This window comes from Mauremys mutica, chromosome 2 (assembly GCF_020497125.1).
Source record: "Mauremys mutica isolate MM-2020 ecotype Southern chromosome 2, ASM2049712v1, whole genome shotgun sequence".
In the NCBI taxonomy this organism is placed as follows: Eukaryota; Metazoa; Chordata; order Testudines; family Geoemydidae; genus Mauremys; species Mauremys mutica.
In genome coordinates, this window is record NC_059073.1 from 23,662,947 (window position 1) to 23,684,673 (window position 21,727).

Here is a 21,727-nt window from a genome sequence, read left to right on the forward strand (position 1 = left end):
GTTCAGAGTTCCTAGAAAAAAAATGTAGCAATGCAGGCTGCCAACTTGTTCAATGTCAAGCTCTAGGCAATATAGCAGGGCTAGCAGTAAATGACTCATAGTGAGTCACGCTTAAGCTATTTTTGCTTTTAAAGTACTGCCAGGCACTGAGTTAATATTCAACCCAGAGTAAATTTAGCAACGCAAGAAAACAAGTGTTTCCATGGTTGCTCCTTCACAATGTTTATGGTATATATGCAGCCATTAGGCAAAAGAATTAAGCCAAATAAATTATATGGAAAAGCTCCTCTTTCGTTTACAACTGAATTTTGAAACACTGGGTGTCATGACTCACTCAGCTACTAGTTTTTCCATCTCTAGCAAAAATGTAAAGCAATAGCCAGCACACCACTAACAGTACCTTTTACAGCACCACTAAAATACTGTTAGTATTGTATAACTACTACTTTTTTCTAGATTGCTGCTTTTCCTACATGCAATAATCAGACCTGCCTAGCTTACTGTCACACCAATGATTCTGCACCAAAAAGCAAGTGAAATTAAAAAAGAATCTATCACTTCAGACCCAGACAACTGTGTTATGTATTTACCTACAATAATACCGTCTTTTCAGTACAGAGCAAGGATTGCCAAGAACTCACTGGATGAGACTAAATACAACAGTCACAGGTAGCGTACATTCTATAGCATAAGGTTTCCCTAAGGAGGGGCTAACAGAGAGAAAGCTGAAGAGAAGATTAGGAGGCGGGCTGGTCATTTGAAAAGGAAAAGCAGCTGTAGAAAGACCAGGAAGGATGCTGATTCAGACTGGGGAGCAGGTGGGTAGAATGAGGGAAGTGGTAAAGGGAGCACGCAGGGTCTGGAAAATGTCTTCACAAACCACGGCCCAGATACTACACTTATGAAGGTGAGTAACTTCAGTAGGACTACTCACATGCATGACATTACTCAGTCAGTGTCTGCAGGATCTGAGCCCGGCTGTATGGGACTTATATGATAGAACATATCACACTAAAAGCTTGTTGGGGGTGGGGGGTATATCTGAGTTGCAGGGATAAGCAAGAACTGTAGTGACAGATGCTACAGAAAACAGTAAGGTAGGCAGATAGTTTACTTTCCCAACAGTAATAACAGAGTTGCTGAACAATTACCTAGACTGTGTCTTGAAAAACCTTGTTTTGCCTTTTAATACAGTACTTTATTCATTAGACTTCAGCTACAGCAATTATTATTTGATGGGTTGAGTCTGACAAAGCAATCAGTCTGGCATTGGTCTTCCCTCAGTGAAAAGCTCCTCTTTCTGTTCCTGAAGCCTGGCACACATGTGGTATGCAGACACACAGGACTTTCTTTTCCTAGTTTCTTGTTTGATTTAAATCAGTAAAAAAAATTCACTTTGTACCGGAATTTGGCATATAGGGTCTGATCACAAGCCTACCGAAGTCAATGGAAAGACTCCCGTTGACTTCAGGGTGTTTTGGATTAGGTCCATAAAGCCTCAGATTGTGAGTTTGGGGAAGGAGGGACATATTTAATCATATATTAAGAGAAAAAAATTAGCCAAATTATATCAAAGAAAAATAACTTCACTGATCTTAGATGCATTTCACCCTTGATAAAATATTAAGTTGGAAAGAAAGCATTCTTTACTATAGTTTACTCATTTCTGACACTTTCAAGAAGGAAATGAAACCCTGAAATATTAAAAACTGCGTTAAATGGCCAATGCAAATGCAGGGTAACTATTTCTCATAAGGAATTAAAGGATGTTTATTAAGCTTACTGTGTGTTCTAAATATAGTGGGTCAGATCTTTAGCTGGTGTAAATCAGTGAAGTTCCAGTGACTTCAGTGGAACTACACCAATTTACACTAGCTGAGCATCGGGCCCAATGTGCATTGGCTGAACAGCTTGGAATTGTTCTGAAAGATACACTGTGGTCTATAAGGAAGATACTATGTTTAATGTACTGTAAGCATATACATATTTTCCTTTCAGTAAACTCAGTTTCTGTGAAATTGCCACAGGGAGTGCTGCTGACACATGCCGATGGATCATCGTTTGCTCTGCTTGGCCTTAGATTCACTTCCTCATTCTGTCTGATAAAACCTGGGTCCTGATGCTCAACACAGATGCTTGGCTGCAGTGGAGCTCCTGCATCTTCTTCACACTCCCTTGCCAGATTGGGAGCATAGAAGCCCCAAAACATAAGGTGTCAAAGTGATCACACAGCCATAAGAGGGGTAAAAAGAAAGCCAAGACCCCTTCTGGGAAGAGAGGCATCTCTCCCAGCAGCTAAATAAATTAAATAAATAATAACAGTTCATTAACCTTACAGCTGCATGGATGTTTTCTGGATTTTCCACCATCGTCGTCAATTTCTTTAGTCCCTTATCTGAACTGCAAAGAAGTGCACCTCTAAGCTGAGTAAAACATGACTGAGGTATTGTGTCGCTATTCTTCTTTGGCCCAACCTCTCTCCCCCTTTGCTATCATCAAGGCTCCCATTTCTCCTTCTCTCTGCCTTTGAGAATGGAATACAAAATTATACTGATTAGGCAGAAAGGGCCAAAATATTTTCATCAACCCCTTTGAATTTAATCAAAAGGAAAATGTTTAATTCTCCAGAAGGAGAGTAAAAAAACCCCAAATACCTCAAGAGTGAACAGAAAATCTTTTTGATGTAGTTTGTCATGCTTTTGAGGACCAGAAATCACATGTTCCTTGTGCTTTATGTGAAACATGATATTACCCCAATGGTCAGTCTTTGCAATGTCCTAAAGTTTTCAGAAATTTAGATGTAAACTGCAGTGATCATTTATATGTATATTACTTATCTGAAATTTATAAGAAATTATGTAATTTTTGTAATTCTATGAGTTGCTTACATGGATTACTGTATCATCAAGAAAGATGGGAACAGATTGAAATGATGAGCAAAAATATTGTTTAATGCAGGGGTGAGCAAACTATGGGCCGCGGGCCGCATTCAGCACGCCAGCCGTTTTAAGCCGGCCCTCAAGCTCCTGCTGGGAAGCGGGGTCTGGGCCTTGCCCCACTCCGGTGCTCCAACCGAGGAGCGAGGTCGGGGGCCGCTCCATGCAGCTCCCGGGAGCCGCGGCATGGCCCCCCTCCGGCTACTATGCACTCCTATGGCCCCGCTCCAATGGCCCCCTCTGGAGCTCCAATGTGAGCTGCAGGGACGGTGCCTGTGGACGGGGCAGCGTGTAGAGCCACTTAGCCGCACCTCCACGTAGGAACTGGAGAAGGGACATGCTGCTGCTTCCAGGAGCCGATTGAGGTAAGTGCCACCTGGAGCCTGCACCCCTGAGCCTCTCCCCACACTCCAACTCCCTGTCCCATCCCTGATCCCCCTCCCGCTCTCTGAACCCCTCGATCCCAGCCCGGAGCACCCTCCTGCACCCCAAACCCCTCATCCCCAGCCCCAGCACAGAGCCCGCACCCCTTCCCACACCCCAACCCCCTGCCCGGATCCCCCTCCCACCCTCCAAACCCCTCAGTCCCAGCCCAGAGCCCCCTCCCACACCCTGAACTCATTTCTGTCCCCACCCCGGAGCCTGCACCCCTAACCAGAGCCCACAACCCCTATTTTGGGAGCATTCATGCCCTGTCATACATTTTCTAATTCCCAGTTGTGGCCCTTGGGCCAAAAAGTTTGCCCACACCTGGTTTAATGCCACGATGGCCACCAGCAGTTACCTAACTTCTAAAGAAAAGCTAAGGCCAACAAAGGACAGAAAAGCTTCCAAGAACTTCATAAATAAGACATTTTTACTGTACATTTAAGGCTGAATCATTTATTCTCAGTACAAAACACCTACTCACTCAAATGCTTTTTTTGCTCTTCATATGTATTCAGTGCTGGTATGACAATCCTGAGACTGAAGTTTTCTGTTAATTCACCAAGTATGTAGAGTACGGGTAAAGTCACTGAAAGCTTTCCTGAGATATCCTGCCAATGTCCTTCAGCTGTGACCTGGAAGGACCACGTCAGAGGGTGGCAGGAGAGTTCAGAGTCCATAGTTCATTCTGTCTTTGGCCTTTCAGCTGAGATTGCCAACTATGATGATAATTTTGTGATTCAGGCATCTTAGATACCTCCATGGCCCCCGTTACTGTAGTATCTGAGCATCTCATAATCTTTAATGTATTTACCCTAACAACAACCCTGTGAGGTAAGAAGTACTATTATCCCCATTTTACAGATGGGGAACTGAGGCACTGAAAGACTAAATGACTTACCCAAAGTCATACAGGAGGTCTGTGGCAGAGCAAACAATTGAACCTGGGTGTCTGAGGTCCCAGGCTAGCTCTCTAACCACTACACCATTCTCTCTCTCTTTGATATATTATGATGACCTGCCACTAGGAATTTTAGTGAGACCAAAAACTCAGGTCACATTCAGCACTGACTGTCATAGCAGTATCCCTTCTAAGTCCATTTTCAATCACTCATAACTGTCACCTTTTGAGCTGAAACTTCCCATAATTGGTCTCTGTGTAATTAATTAAAATACTTTCCCCATTATAAGAATAAACATTTAAAAAAAAATTTCAACCTTCTTTTTGAACCGCTTGAATGCCACGATGGTTGAGACTAAAAAGAAGAGAAATAAGCACAGGTCCAGAAGTTAAGAACTGCCAAACTGCAATCCCAGGTCTGTCAGTGAGTTCTTGTATGGCTTTGGGCAAGCAGCTTCACCCATGTGCTTCAAGTCTCTCATTGGCTAAATTGAGATAATAATAGTTATCTACCTACCCCACTAGAGTGTTGTGAGGATTATTTAGGCAATACTTGTCAATCTGCAGTATATCATGTTAGTGCTTGTTTCCTTATCAGATCAGCGGCAAATCCATTTACTTCCTGTTTTATTAATCTAAAGGGAGTTCCTTACATAGCATTATTTTACTACCCAAAATTGAATTTAAAAGAAAAATTTTTTAAATTACAAATCCTGATAAATGCATGATTTGGAAATAAGAACATCAGACGACTTTATTCCTTGGCATCTTTATTTGAACAGCTACAATTAAAACTGTATCTTTTGAAAATGCCTCTTTGTTTATATTGGTCATGAATCTATCTTAGCAAAATGTCAACTCTGATATCAACTCTTTCCTTCCAAAGCTTCCGAAGCAGATTTCTGCCTGTGGAGAGGGCAGGGAGGTTCATTACAAATGCTATGTTGCTACATTCCAAACTATATCCCATTGCTTATTTTGCTAGGAGAAAAGAATGCCAAAACCAATAGTGCATCTAAAAATGATTTGTTACCCTATCAACAACATTTTATCTCTCCCATCCTTCCAAATGCACTCCTTAAATTGGCTGGCAGCTCCAGCAGTATTTTGTCATTCACTACAGTCTTAATGTTTTCTACAAAATGAGTACAGAAGTTTTGTTTTTGTTTTTTTGCGTGTGTGAAATGTAGTGACTAGAATTCCAAAGTGCATGCTACCAGCTACTATAAAACACCTATGAAACTTGGCATCTTATGAACAGTAAATGGGACACTAAATAACCTTAGATTGATAAACGTTAATAACACGAGTAACATAGGTCACAGAGGTAGAGATTATACCTCCTGATTAGCCCTTCTAGGAACTATCAGAATTAAACTAACACTCTCAATTAAATAAGGTCTTCTGTTTTATCTTCCTTAAAGGAAGGTAAAATCTCATATAGCATTCCAGAGGGTGCCTTTGATATACACTGGCATCAAATGAAAAGGCTTTTTTAGTGAAATATTATACAGTAGTTGAGATTTTAAGAACATACAAGAGACACAAAATGCAAAGTTATGATTCCAAAGTAACCATGACATAGCCTCCTTGGGCTCAATCCTGCTGAGCTCTCATCACAAACAAGCAAAACATTTAAGCACATGCGTAGTCCCATTTATTTCAAGGTGTCTACTCATGTGCTTAAAGTTAAGCATGTGCTTAAGCATTTCACTGAATCAGGGACAGATCACTCACTCAGCACGTTGAAGAACTGAGACCCTTATGCATTATAGTGGGAGTGTCAGCCATATCTATAGTTAAGGCTGTAGAGCAGTTTCCTTTCTAACCCCATTTGCAGTCATTTAGAACCTCCTGAAATTTCCACACTTTAATTAGTACATTTTCCAAAATTCATCTGTGTCCAAAAGTGACTTCTTTTAAACATTTGAACACTGACAGTTCAGCCATTTTTGAGAGCGGCGGGGTGGGGGGGGGGGAGAAGAGGGAAAAGTAAAAAAATGTAATTTTGCCATAATAAAAGAAATATTTGCACTTCTTAAACTGCTCAACAACCTAAGCAGCTAAGAATAGAAAGATGAAATAGTCTTCATTGATGGAAGTGCTTAGCAGTGCTCCAGTTACAATTGGTTTGGATTTAACTTCAGGTGCATTTTTCAAAAATGCCTAAAAGACTTTGTCTCTCTTAAGAATCTAAGTCAATTTTGAAAATGGGACTTAGGTGTCTTTGCAAATCACTTCTCATGCATGTGCAGTATATTTTGCACAGTATTTTTCATTAAGCTTATGCAACGTGCAGCTAAGGAATGCATCGTCCACCTGTTCATCATGCCTAACTTGGCTGCACAGTGCTGAACAAGGGGTTGAAGGAGAATACCTACAGTCTGTAAGATATGCAGGAAGGAACCCTGATCTGAGGCACCATATCACCTCTGCTGCTGTGCAGGGTGTATTATGTTTTACCCATCTGACCAGCTCCAAAGGTTCACAGGAGAGGGTCTCTTTCTTGCAGAATTTTCTGAAGTGCATAGTACATTGTGGTCCAGTGATGCCTAGCCAAATAGTTTTGGAATTTTTGAAAACCCAACAGAAATTATCTCCTTTTTATGCTTTTCTTTCTTTCTTTTTTTATAATCGAGGTAATTCCATACCAAAAGCTGTATTGAAAGTGTTGAACAAGTTGCATGGCTAAGCAATCAGCAGTGAAGCTGCAGTTCAGGATGCATGCACAACCTTAACACTACCCTTTTGCAAATGTAAAGTCATTTGTAGTAAGTTATATTACAAGTATATGTTGAAGAATACTTACACAACATACTACAGATTGAGTATCAGATCATACCTTAGAACAAGAGAGAATTCACCAAATCTTCTAATTTGTAGCTAAATTAACATAAGAACATAAGAGCATAAGATCAGCCATACTGGGTCAGACTAAAGGTCCATCTAGCCCAGTATCCTGTCTTCCGACAGTGGCCAATGTGAGGTGCCCCAGAGGGAATGAACCATCCCCCATTGCTCATTCCCAGCTTCTGGCAAACAGAGGCTAGCGACACCATTCCTCCTATCCTGGCTAATAGCCACTGATGGACCTATCCTCCATGAATTTATCTAGTTGTTTTTTGAACCCTGTTATAGTCTTGGCCTTCACAATATCCTCTGGCAAAGAGTTCCACAGGTTGACTGTGCGTTGTGTGAAGAAATACTTCCTTCTGTTTGTTTTAAACCTGCTGCCTATTAATTTCATTTGGTGAATCCTAGTTCTTGTGTTATGAGGAGTAAATAACACTTTCTTATTTACTTTCTCCACATCAGTCATGATTTTATAGACCTCTATCATATCCTCCCTTATTTGTCTCTTTTCCAAGCTGAAAAGTCCCAGTCTTATTAATCTCTCCTCATGTGGCAGCCGTTCCATATTCCTAATCATTTTTGTTGCCCTTTTCTGAACTTTTTCCAATTCCAATACATCTTTTTTGAGATGGGGTGACCACATCTGCATGCAGTATTCAAGATGTGGGCATACCATGGATTTATATAGAGGCAATATGATATTTTCTGTCTTACTATGTATCCCTTTCTTAGTGGAGCCAAATTTTTTGACTCCCGCTGCACATTGAGTGGATGTTTTCAGAGAACTATCCACAATGACTCAAAGATCTTTCTTGAATGGTAACAGCTAATTTAGACCCAATCATTTTATATGTATAGTTTGCATTATGTTTTCCAATGTGCATTACTTTGCATTTATCAACATTGAATTTCATCTGCCATTGCCCAGTCACCCAGTTTTGAGGGATCCTTTTGTAGCTCTTCGCAGTCTGCCTGGGACCTAACTATCTTGAGTAGTTTTGTATCATCTGGAAATCTTGCCACCTCCTTTTTCCAGATCATTTATGAATATGTTGAATAGGACTGGCCCCTGTACAGACTCTTGGCAGGGGGAAACCACCATTTACCTCACTCCGTTCTGAAAACTGACTATTTATTCTTACCCTGTTTCCTATCTTTTAACCAGTTACCAATCTATGAGAGGACCTTCCCTCTTATCCCATTACAGCTTACTTTGCTTAAGAGACTTTGGTGAGGAACCTTGTCAAGGCGTTTTTGAAAATCTAAGTACACTATATACACTGGACCCCCCTTGTCCACATGCTTGTTGACCCCCTCAAAGAATTCTAACAATACTTAATATGTTCACAGTGCTCAATGGGCCTGATGTAACGTCCTAGTGAAATCAATGGGAGTGTTGCCACTTACTTCAGTGATTTTTTTAATTAGGCCCCAAATCAGCAGCAGAGCTGGGATTATATAGCCCACTTCCACCTTAATTGAATTGGCTCGTTAGCACTGACCCCCCCCCCCAACTTGGTAAGGCAACTCTCATCTTTTCATATGCTGTATATTTATACCTCTCTACTGCACTCCATGCATCTGATGAAGTGGGTTTTAGCCCACGAAAGCTTATGCCCAAATAAATTTGTTAGTCTCTAAGGGTACGTCTACACAACAAGATTATTTCGAATCTACTTAACTCGAATTTGTGGAATCGACCTTATGAAGTCGAATTTGTGTATCCACACTAAGTACACTAATTCGACTGTCTGAGTCCACAGTAACGGGGCCAGCGTCGACTTTGGAAGCGGTGCACTGTGGGAAGCTATCCCACAGTTCCCGCAGTCCCCGCTGCCCATTGGAATGCTGGGTAGAGCCCCCAATGCCTGCTGGGGGAAAAAATGTGTCGAGGGTGGTTTTGGGTAACTGTCATCATTGAACCATCAATCACGCCCTCCCTCCCTGAAAGCGCCGGCGGGAAATCTGTTCGCACCCTTCTCTGGTCGGTTACAGCGCGTACGCCACAGCACTGCGAGCATGGAGCCCGCTGCGATCATCGCTGCACTTATGGCCGTTGTCAGCTCCTCGCACCTTATCGTCCACCTCTTCCACAGTCAGCTGCTGAGAAATCGGGCGAGGAGGCTCCGTCAGCGCTGTGAGGACAGGAAGTCACAGAGTGGCGCAGACCTCTCACAAAGCAGGGTACGCCGCGCAGTGGAGATCATGGTGGCAATGGGTCAAGCTCATGGTGTGGAACGGCGATTCTGGGCCCGGGAAACAAGCACGGACTGGTGGGACCGCATAGTGCTGCAGGTCTGGGATGAATCACAGTGGCTGCGAAACTTCAGGATGCGTAAGGGCACTTTCCTTGAACTCTGTGACTTGCTGTCCCCTGCCCTGAAGCGCCAGGACACCCGGATGCGAGCAGCCCTGACTGTGCAGAAGCGAGTGGCCATAGCCCTCTGGAAACTTGCAACGCCAGACAGCTACCGGTCAGTAGCGAACCACTTTGGCGTGGGCAAATCTACTGTAGGGCTTGCTGTGATTCAAGTAGCCCACGCAATTGTTGAGCAACTGCTCTCAAAGGTAGTGACTCTAGGAAACGTCCAGGTCGTCAGAGATGGCTTCGCCACGATGGGATTCCCAAACTGCGGTGGGGCTATAGATGGGACTCACATCCCTATCCTGGGACCAGCCCACCAGGCCAGCCAGTACATTAACCGAAAGGGCTACTTTTCTATGGTGCTGCAAGCACTGGTGGACCATAGGGGACGTTTTACCAACATCTACGTCGGGTGGCCGGGCAAGGTTCATGACGCGCGTGTGTTCAGGAACTCTGGTCTGTTTAAATGCCTCCAGGCAGGTAGTTTCTTCCCGGACCACAAAATAACGGTTGGGGATGTGCAGATGCCTACAGTGATCCTCGGGGACCCAGCCTACCTGCTAATGCCCTGGCTCATGAAGCCCTATACAGGCACCTTGGACAGTGAGAAGGAACTCTTCAACTACCGGCTGAGCAAGTGCAGAATGGTGGTGGAGTGTGCTTTCGGACGTCTCAAGGGGAGATGGCGGAGCTTACTGACTCGCTCGGACCTCAGCGAAAAAAATATCCCCGTTGTTATTGCTGCTTGCTGTGTGCTCCACAATCTCTGTGAGAGCAAGGGGGAGACCTTTATGGCGGGATGGGAGGTTGAGGCAAATCGCCTGGCTGCTGATTACGCTCAGCCAGACAGCCGTGCCGATAGAAGATCCCAGCGGGAAGCGCTGTGCATCCGGGAGGCTTTGAAAGCTAGGTTCCTCGGAGAGCAGGGTAACCTATGACTGTCCACTTGATTTACAGAGAAGCTGAACCTGAGCCTGTTTCAGTGACTGTTGACTTCGATCTGCGGTTACATACCCCGTTCTCCAGGTTTACCCCTTCCAACACACTTTTAAAATAAATTTAATGGAACACTGATTATTAACAAAGTTTTCTTTAATTATGAATTCCTGTTCAAGGGTTGAAACATGGACGCAGACTGTGGTGGGTACGGTGTGCACTGATGTACAGACCGCTTCTACACTAGAGGAATGACAGGCTCCTGCTCCTACAGCGGTCTCTGGGGGGAGGACGGTTGCAGGTGGGTGTGCAGGAAGGGGTGGGTTTGCAGGAAGGGGTGAGGGGTGCCGTCTTTGGGACGGAGTTTGGATGCAGGCTCTGGGCTGGGGGTTGGGGCGTAGGAAGGGGTGAGGGGTGTGTGGGAAGGGTGAGTATGTGTCCGTGGATGAGGGCTCTTGCTGGGGCTCAGGGCATCGGAGAGGCTCGTGGCTAGGGTGGAAGGGCATGGTAAGGGCAGCCTGCCTTGCCATTTGTGGATGGCAGGCGCTAGGACCCTGGGGCAGCATACACCTCACAGACTGACCCAGGGCAGCATTCACCTCCCAGACTGACCCTGGTGCCTAGTGACTGCAGTCTGTGTGTGTCCTGCTGTTCATCCTGCCCCCAAGTCTGTACCCTGGTAATGGAGGCTGTCCTATGCAATTAAAAAAACCCTCCCCCCCTTCACACAAAGTCTTCTGACAAGGAAAACGTGATGGAAACAGTGAATAACAACAAACTACTTTTAATACTCAACTACACAGTGGGGGGGATGAAACTTGGATTTTGGACTGGGTGATCCAGGAAGGGAAGCACTTCTCAAAATTTATGGCATGAGAGCTGTTTGGTACATGAGTGCTCTGCTGGGGTGGAGTGACAGTTTTCACGGCCCCTAGCGCCCCTCCTTCTTGTGATTTTGGGTGAGGGGGGACAGGACTTTGTGGCGGGGGAGGGCGGTTGCAGATACAGTTCAGGGGGGCTCTCTGCTCCTGCCTGCGGTCCTGCAGAACATCTACAAGGCGCCGGAGCGTGTCCGTTTGCTCCCTCATTAGCCCAAGCAGCGTTTGAGTCGCCTGCTGGTCTTCCTGCCGCCACCTGTCCTCCCGTTCGCTGTGTGAGCGCTGGTGCTGACATAGGGTCTCCCTCCACTGTCTCTGCTCGGCCGCCTCGGCTCTGGAGCAGGCCATCAGTTCCGAGAACATGTCGTCCCTAGTCTTTTTCTTTCGCCGCCTAATCTGCGCCAGCCTCTGTGAGGGGGATGCCGGGGCAGTTCGTGAAAGAGCCGCAGCTGTGTGATGGGAAAAAGGAAGTGATTTCCTTGAAAAGATACATGTTTGCGAACACTGAACACAGTCTACTCAGTTTCTGTGAACAAGACCATACAGGGCACCTAGTCTCACGAGCTCTCAGGACAAGTTCGAGATTTCGGAATACGCTTTCATTGGCTGCGGTCTTGCACAGGAGATCAGACAAGCGGGGCGGTACAGCTGAATCCGTGTAGCAGCCAGGCCTGGTAAGCACTACACTATAGGCTGCTTAACAGTTAATGGATAGCTGTGCCCTCCCGCTGAAGGCAATCTGGAAAGCATAAAGTCTGACCCTGTTCCAGCCCCTCGCGGCTGTGCCCGGGAAAGATCACTGTATGCTTTTCCTCTGCGGCCTCCAACACGTGGCTGTTAAATGAAGATCATTGCTATGCAAAGTAAAAGTCAAGCATTCACAATAGTAACAGTACACTAATTGCCCTAATTAGATGCAGCAGTCGCCGAACGAGATTACCCTGAGGCGGGTCACTCGGAGAGAGAGAGAGAGGATGCTGCGAGAATCCCTGCACAGACCAGGACCGTACGCTGCAATGCTGGTTGAGGCAATGATTCCGCTGTACGTTAGGATGGCCTGGCGCGGAAGAGTGTGCTTCCACGGAGCACCATATAAGGCACCTCTCCCCAGGAACCTCCTGCGGAGGCTTTTCGAGCTCCTCTACGAGAGCTTCGTGGAAGTGTCCCAAGAGGATTTCTGTTCCATCCCTATATGTGTGGACCTTCTTTTTATATAGTTTTATATGGAAAACTTTTTATATAGTTTTTATATAGTTTTTATTCCTGTTTTTAAAAAAATAAATGTTTCCATGTTTATAGCACTTACCGACTGATCCTTCCCCTGATTCTGAGTCCGGGTTAACGGCCGGGGAGGGTTGGTAGGGGATCTCTGTGAGGGTGATGAAGAGATCCTGGCTGTCGGGGAAAGCGGTATTGTAAGCGCTGTCGCCTGCGTCGTCCTCCACAAACCCTTCCTCATCTTCCCCATCGGCAAACATCGCTGAGGAACTGCCCGTCGACACTATGCCATCCTCAGAGTCCACGGTCACTGGTGGGGCAGTGGTGGCAGACCCACCGAGAATGGCATGCAGTGCCTCGTAGAAGCGGCATGTCTGGGGCTGGGCTCCGGAGCGTCCGTTTGCCGCTCTGACTTTTTGGTAGCCTTGTCTCAGGTCCTTGATTTTCACGCGGCACTGTGTTGTATCCCGGCTGTATCCTCTGAGTGCCATGGCTTTGGAGACCTTCTCGTAGGTCTTTGCATTCCGTTTGTTGGAGCGCAGCTCCGAAAGCACAGACTCCTCGCCCCACACAGCGATCAGATCCAGGACTTCCCGGTCTGTCCATGCTGGGGACCTCTTTCTATTCTGGGATTGCATGGACTCCTCTGCTGGAGAGCTCTGCATCGTTGCAGGTGCTGCTGAGCTCGCCCCGATGTCCAACCAGGACATCAGATTCAAAGTGCCCAGACAGGAAAAGGAATTCAAATTTTCCCGGGTCGTTTCCTGTGTGGCTGGTCAGAGAATCCAAGCTAGGACTGCTGTCCAGAGCGTCAACAGAGTGGTGCACTGTGGGATAGCTCCCGGAGCTACTAAGTTCGATTTGCATCCACACATAGCCTAATTCGAGATAGCCATGTCGAATTTAGCGCTACTCCCCTCGTCGGGGTGGAGTACCGAATTCGAACTAAAGAGCCCTCTAGGTCGAATTAAACGGCTTCCTGGTGTGGACGGTTGAGCGGTTAATTCAAATTAACGCTGCTAAATTCGATTTAAAGTCCTAGTGTAGACCAGGCCTAAGGTGCCACAAGGACTCCTCGTTGTTTTTTCAGAATTTCTTGACTCCCATGCATGTGCTCATTCCTTCTCTAGACACACTGGCTTAGGTACCAATGCACAGGTACCTGCACTTAGGTAGATTCTGATACTATTCTATAGGTATTCAATCTTATGTCTTAGCATACTATTAATATTTACTGATTATAGTCCAGTCATGCCCAGAGGCTCTATCAGGATCAAGGCCTAATTGTGCTAGGTGCTGTACAAACACATAGGCAAACAGTCTCTGCCTCAAAGAGCTTACTTACACTTTTAGCCTCTGAGCCTACCAAAATCTAGACATGTGCATAACTTTAAGCACATGAGTAGTCTCAATGAGTTCAACTCATGTGCTTGCAGACTCAGGGTTTTTTTGGAGGGGGGTTAAGATAAGTGACATGTGAGGCTAACAAACAATAGAAGACAAGGAGGGTGAAGGACAAGGGTATCAGGAATAAGACTGCATGGCTACACAATTAGCTAGTGCACAGTTTGATGGTTCCAAATCATTATTAAATTCTATATATCAATTGAATATGAACAATCCCTGGTAGCTCTCTACCTAACCATTATCATTTGGCAACGTCCTGTAGGCTTCATGGTAAAACTGGTTCTAAAGGAGACACTGAAACGAGAAGGAATATTGGCTTTACAGTTCATTTCAGGGAGGGTGTTCATGAATAAGAGATGGCATGGATATATGCATGGTATGGACAAGTGCACAAGGCAGCAGAGTTGTGGTTGCTTTGTGGAGTATAACTTGCATTTCCCAACTCTGATACGCTTATATTCTCAGCCATAAAGAGATGTTTTCCTTTTGATAACAGAGAGAGAGAGAGCAAGCAAGAGAGAGGTTCCAGTGTGTTTATTTTGATGTAGGATCATTAGAGTGTACTCAAGTTTGCTTGTAAAGTTCATCTAACGTTTTTCCATTCAACTTTTAGGATTATTCTAAGCATTGTGATAGGCTCAAACGTGATGGAACACCAAATCAAAAACAACATGTGTGTGACTGCTCCCAAACTGGCACAACTGATCAATAGTCCATGTACAGATCATACTGGTCCATCCAACATCACCTTCCGCATTCTGTTGGCACCCTCTCAATTTGTCTTCAGGGAACAACCAAAACAAAAATCCTAATGGCTATTAAGAGAAATATCAGCTGGGTTTCAGGCATCAGCAACAATAAAATAATCCCCTCCTATAAAAAAAAACCCAGTCATTCCTATTATGCTTGATTAATTTGGGTGATGTTTAATAATTTTACTGGTTCATACTTGGTCACTTGGCCATAGATAAAATATATTTAGGGCAGGCAATCTACAGCCAATTACCGGGTAGGAAACAAATCCAGTTTCTATTATCAAGCTCTTAGTTTCTGAATTATAAACACCTGGAAATCTGGAATTAACGACACAGTGGTGGGGCAGCAATAGTTTTATGACTGTGCAGGAACTGAAGGTTACACTGGTTGTGGTCTGCATCTTGCTATATTCAGTACCAAGAACACAGTTAGGCTGATAGACCAATGACCATTCTGAAGCTCAATATCCTGTAAACCATAAGGATGGGAAACAAATGCCACACACCACTGGAGAACTTGGGTTCTCAATTTTAAAATGATGCACAGCATTCATCTCTACTGACAAATCTTGAGGGATCAGACCTAAAATTCAGTATCATCATCCTCTCATTCCATGAGTCTTTCTGGGGGACTGATCCAAAGCCCACAGAAGTCAATACGAGAGTCTTTCCACTGATTTCAGCGGGCTTTGGATCAGCGACCAAGATTGTAAGTAAAAAAACCACTGCTTTATGAAAGCACCCAGCATTTCAGCTTCCAATTGTGTAAATCATTAATCTATGATTCCCGCAATACATGAGCTATCAGTTTATGTTGAAATCCAAGTGTGTGTGTGTTGTGGGAGAATGACACAGGGACAGAGGTCAAGGGATGGAAAGCAGAACAATGGGATTCTAAAGAGTAATCATGATTGGACAGGGTGAGAACAATACATATGATTTTAGGACCCATGAATTTTCCCAGCATGGCTGCTCAGAATGATTTTTTAATAGCTATTACAGTCACTGTGCAATAAAAAAACCAAACACACAATTTTGTTGTCTTGTATAAACATTAGAACTGCTAACTTCCTAACTTCTCTGACAGCTTGAGCACAATAACTTACAATTTTACCACTTGGTGAATCAATATGAATTAAGCCAGACAGATTTTAATAAGCTACTCAGTGCGTGTGTAGAAGCAGTAAACCTGAGAACACATACAGTAAGCATTTTCCAGCAATATAGTTCTACGATTAAAGCAAAGGTCTCTTTAGGGTTGCAACATATCCTAAGTTGTGAAATCGGGGCAATTTGTTAAAACGACAAATGAAAACAGCTTACCTAGGATCTCCTTTTGGGAGATCCTACCACTTAAGAGAAAAGAGTATCTTTAAAAGAAAAAGAAAAAAAAACACCTTCAAACCAAAAAAAGGGATGTGAAAGAAGCTTTACATTGCATATGTATGCAAATAAGACAAGCACTATGACAGATGAAATAAAATCATAAGGTTGTTACTTACTGTGCTGTTTACTTAACTATGTAAATGATACATTTAAATAAGTCCTGTATGAGGAATACATGTAAATGTTTGAGCTCTGTTTGTCTGGTTTGTATTTTAAAACATTTTAGTAATAAACCAACATAGGCTATACATATATAGAACCATATTGTATTTCCAGGAAACCATTATTTTAAAAAATGAAGACTTACACTGTTTTCTCATTCTTTTAAGCTGTTCCATAAAATGTATATATTTTTCATTTCTTTGCAAATCTGAGTCATCGTTTTTGCTTTCCAATGCGGTGAATTTTTTTTTTACTAAATCTTTTAGATCTGGTATATTTTCTGGTTTGTCTCGTTTTATCTGAAAAGAAAAATAAATACAACTTTGTTTCTCACTATAACATAGTTCCCCAACCCAAAGCAAAGAGAGTAGGTGCAATAATATGAATTTAACGAGATCTTCTCCAGTCTCCTATTAAACCAAAGGCTATAACAATCTGGAACCATAACCCCATGGCAATTATTTATATATCCAATGGTCACCATTAAAATCTAGACAATTAATGCACAGAGACATTTACCTGTGCTGTTGTACAGACAGTATTCCCCCTACTCAGAATAGAGAGAACTCCATATCTCATACTAAACAACTCTAAGTGTAAAGTTTTTTAATGGCACCCAGGATAATGTTGCGTGCATACACACCTTACTACTATTACTATCTAGCTCTTATACAGCATTTTACAAATGAGGAAAGTACCATTATGACCACTTTACAGATTGGGAATCTGAGAAACAGAGGTGAAGGGACTTCCCCAAAGTCTCTGAGTAAGCCAAAATCAGAAATATAACCCCGGTCTCCTGAGCCCCAATCCAGTGTTCTATCCAGTAGGCCAGACTTAAGATATGTGAAATTCACCAAAGAATAAGTCCCTGCCCCCAAAGAGCTGGCTGGAAAATTTCCCAAACAATTAAATTTCTACAAAAAATGAAGATGAAATTTCATGAAAATTTTTGCCTGTTTTCCTAGCATTTTCCAACCAGCTCTACTGAGGAGCTTGCAGTCATGAATGGGGACAGTACCAAACAAAATAATACAAAAAGCTAATATATAAGGAAACACAGCTTCTTATTTATTTGCATAGCATCAACAGTGAACAATGTGCTTTGCAGGCTGGCAAAGAGCTGTGATCCTTACCCTTCAGAGTATTTGCAAGTGGGCATGATGAAAGAAGAGAATTTTGGAGGCTGCAAGTGAGGGCACTCACTGTATGAGGAGTGAGAGGCACACTGTCCCAACCATAGGAAAAGCATTTTGAGAATCCAAAAAAAAGAGACTTAGATTTTTTTTTCTTTCATTTTTAACACTGTGCCATGTGATTATTGCCCCAGCCAATCACAAACAGGGATAGACAGACCAAAAGGTTGCATATCTAAAAGTGGAAGGGAGACGCACAACATTTCACTTGAGCCAACCTTACTCTACCTCCCATGCTAGACCAACCAGTCCAAAACAAACCCCATGAATGCAGCAGGGCTGCAAAAGAGAAAACAGAGGCCTATCAAGGAAGGTTACTGGGTGCATCAGCCAGGTCAAGCCATTACATCATATCCCCTACTGGTTCCAAGAGGTACAAAGTGGCTAGAGACCCCCGGTGTAATTAGGTTCCCAACTTTCTAACTGCACAAAATCGAACACCCTTGCCCTGCAACCTGCCCCCCAAGGCCCCGGCTCTTCTCTGAGGCCCTGCCGCTCACTCACTCCAGCCCCCTTCCCTCCCTTGCTTGCTCTCCCCCACCCTCACTCACTTTCACTGGGCTGGGGCTGGGAGTTAGGATGCAGGAGAGGGTGAGGGCTCCAGCTGGGGGTGCGGGCTCTGGGGAGGGGCCAAAAATGAGGGGTTCAGGGTGTGGGCTGGGGGAGGGGATTAGGGTGCAGGCTCTGACTGGGCAGTGCTTATCTCAGGCGGCTCCCAATCGGTGGTGCAGCGGGGCTAAGGCAGGCTTCTTGCCTGCCCTGGGTCCGTGCAGCTCCCGGAAGCGGCCGCCATGTCAAGCCCCTGGGTAGAGGCACGGCCAGGCGGCTCTGCGTGGTGTGCACTGCCCGTGCTTGGAGGCACCGCCCTCGCATCTCCCATTGGCCACGGTTCCTGGCCAATGGGAGATGCGGAGGCAGCACTTGCGGCGGGGGCAGCATGCAGAGCTTCCCTAATTGCACCTGTGCCTAGGGAACGCAGGGACATGCCGGTCGCTTCTGGGAGCTGCGCGGAGCCAGGACAGGCAGGGAGCCTGCCTTAGCCCCACTGCGCTGCTGACTGGACTTTTAACAGCCCGGTCGGCAGAGGGTCCCTTTTCGAAAGGGCGTTCCAGTAAAAAAAACAGACACCTGGCATCCCCAGGTGTAATACTCAATTTTGAGAGCTGAAGAAGCCATGGCTGTGCAGCAGCAGACTCTTGTGTGGAAGTGGGTTGTGTGAGAATACTTAAAAGGCTACACAGCCCCAGAGAAACTCGGCTGTCCATGAAGGCAGGGCAATTTCATCCACTGAAATAGCAGGTCTGTCAAGGGCAAAGCTAGTTTGGCAGAGAGAGTGCAGGGAGGTGCAGGTTGCCTTTCATGACAATGGGCCAGGCAGAGAAATAGTAGAAAACCATGTAGTCTTAAAGCCAGAAAATACTCGCTGCAAGAAAGGCATGACAACAGTTGTACTTGGTGGCCAGCCACAATTACTACCCAGGGTATGTCTACACAGGGATAAAAACCCCACGTCTGGCCCAGGTCAGGTGACTCAGGTTTGTGAGGCTCGGGCTCTGGGGCTGAAAAACTGCTGTGCAGCCATTCAGGCTCCGGCTGGGACCTGAGCTCTGGATCCCTGCAGGGGTGGAGGGTCTCAGAGCTCAGGCTCCAGCCCAAGCCCGATGTCCACATTGCAACTTTTAGACCCGCAGCCCTAGTCCCACAAACCCAAGACAGCTGACCCAGGCCAGACGCAGCCATGCTGCAGGCCTTTTATCCCTGTGTAGACATATCCCAAGAGAACATAGTGACCACACCCACAGGCAGGACACAGCCTGTGGGATATGAAGGCTGGAAAAACCAACAGCAGACCAATGGTCAGCAGCAGGGGCTCACAGATAGCTACAGAACAGCCAAGCAGCAGGTGACTGTGCTCCTAGCACCTGCCCTTTGAGGCAAAGGAGCCAACCAGAAATAGCCATCCCATGCCCAGGGAAAGCAGTGCTAATCAGCAGTATGCAGGTGCTGCATTAGCGGACAAATTTAGGACTCAGCACGGCAAATTGCTCCAGGAGAGGCTCTGTCACAACAGAAAGCATCATTGTTCTGCACTCAGTTGCAAAAATCATGGCCTTCAGAAACTGTAAGGACAAGAAAACAGTTACCAACTTGAAACACGTGTAAAAACCAGCACAACAGAACACACTATTCAGACAGTGTATGCTTCACACATACGCCTCTCTACAGCAACTTCACCAGACAGCTATCACAGTCATTGCTTGATATGTAACTAATGGATGTGTGCCTGCACCCCTGAGTCATATCCTAAGAGCAGTCAATCACTAGGACCCACACCCTAGCAGTAACGATAGCACATTGACTAAATAACTTATGTAACAGCGGCTGCTTCTGCCGATACAGTCATGCAGACCACAAGCCGTGCCCACATGTGTGATCCCGAAGTTGCTGAGGCTCGTGCAAGGAGCAAAGAATAAAGCTTCAGACAGCTATGTGCCACAGAGACAATGCCAGCCACTCTACACAAGCACTTGTCCCTCTCTACAGATCATCCCACAAGTCAACAGGAGCTCACCACGCACACTGATGCAGTTATCACAGAAAAAAAGAGTCAGAGGTAAGGCACCAAGGACCATGCTGTTCACTTTCTGATCTGCTTGTGACTCATGTGAGTCGATAGCACAGCTCTATGCTCAGGGCACCATCAGCCTATTGTCCTTAAACAATACACCAGAATGATAAGTGAGATGTGTGGCATGGTCAAATGCAGTCGTGATAGTATAACAGTACCTATCTCACCTCTCCCACCCACAACTTCCAGCACTGGAAGCACTTCAGATATGGCATTCAACAACGGCATGACATTCATGTAAGCAAGAAAACCACAGAAACTAAGGGCCAGAACTTGCATCATTACATTACCAAGGACTGGTGTATGTTCTAAGACATTAAGATGACCTCCAGCAAGCATGGACCTTACAGCTGACAGAGGTAAATGACCACAGAATTAGCATGTATACAACACAGGAGCTGCAGAAGGTCCCTAAAAGTGTGGGGGAGGGGCAGGCACTCAAACTGTGGCCCCGCCCCCTGCTGCCCCTTCTTCCTGAACCCCTGCCCTTACACCACCCCCCAACACCTTGCCCCCTTCTCACTCCTCTCTGCCTCCCCCCATCGTTCGGCCTTACAGCTGGTAAAAAGTGGGAGGCCATAGCCTCCTGGCCCCCCTGATACAACACCTTTATCATCTGTATCAAGCAAAGGACAATAGCTTAGTTCCCTCACCTGGTGACATAGCAAAACCACATTCCGGTAAATCTAGCAAACCAGCAAGAACTAAGCAACTACTTTCTAAAGAGAATGTGAGCAATTCTAGAGATCTTCAAAAGCAACAATATAATTCCACTCACAAGAGCCATTTCATGAGTGAGATACATTAATTGGTGCTGTGGGCTGAAATCACCTTACTAGCAGGACATCTATGGTTGGGAAACGACAGGTGCTCAGATAACACGCATAATATATAAACCTAGTGTCTGGAGCTTTGCCTGCAGCAGAATCCCTCTCCTGGCAACTTAATGAGCACAGCTGGCCCTGACAGAAGCTGTCTGATTGGCCGCACCACCTAACTGGCTGAAGGAGTTAGCAGGCTGATACTTCAGCTCAGTAGCAACAGCAATCCAGTTGTTGCTCAATGCATTTCTAGCCTGCTGCTGTGCCTGGTCCTATGCCTGCATCCAGGGGCGGCTCTAGGAATTTGGCCGCCCCAAGCAGGGCGGCATGCCGCAGGGGGCGCGCTGCTGGTCCCGCGGCTCCGGGGGACCTCTTGCAGACGCGCCTGCGGAGGGTGCGCAGGCATGACTGCGGAAGGTCCGCCAGAGCCGCCTGCCGCCCTGCCGGCAAAATGGTGCGCTGGGGTCTGGAGCCGGCCCTGCCTGCATCTAGCTTCCAGCTTCTTCCTGATTTATGACTCCTGGCTCAGACCCTCGGATCCGCCTTCTGACTGTAACTCCAGTTAACTCTTTGGCTTAGGCTTCTGACACCCAGCTCTAGCCCTCTGCTACACCTTCTGGCTGTGACAGGGGGCGCGCTGCTGGTCCCGCGGCTCCGGGGGACCTCTTGCAGACGCGCCTGCGGAGGGTGCGCAGGCATGACTGCGGAAGGTCCGCCAGAGCCGCCTGCCGCCCTGCCGGCAAAATGGCGCGCTGGGGTCTGGAGCCGGCCCTGCCTGCATCTAGCTTCCAGCTTCTTCCTGATTTATGACTCCTGGCTCAGACCCTCGGATCCACCTTCTGACTGTAACTCCAGTTA

The 21,727-nt window shown here is 45.7% G+C and overlaps 1 protein-coding gene across 3 annotated transcripts in view; it reads right to left on the bottom strand.

The window, feature by feature from the left end:
- Positions 1–21,727, bottom strand: part of NSMCE2 (NSE2 (MMS21) homolog, SMC5-SMC6 complex SUMO ligase) — a 169,313-nt gene that overhangs the window by 74,357 nt on the left and 73,229 nt on the right. For all 3 annotated transcript variants that reach the window (XM_045004784.1, XM_045004785.1, XM_045004786.1), the window contains exon 4: positions 16,369–16,522. In XM_045004784.1, the coding sequence (XP_044860719.1) occupies positions 16,369–16,522 (154 nt within the window). The remainder of the gene's footprint in view (positions 1–16,368; positions 16,523–21,727) is intronic.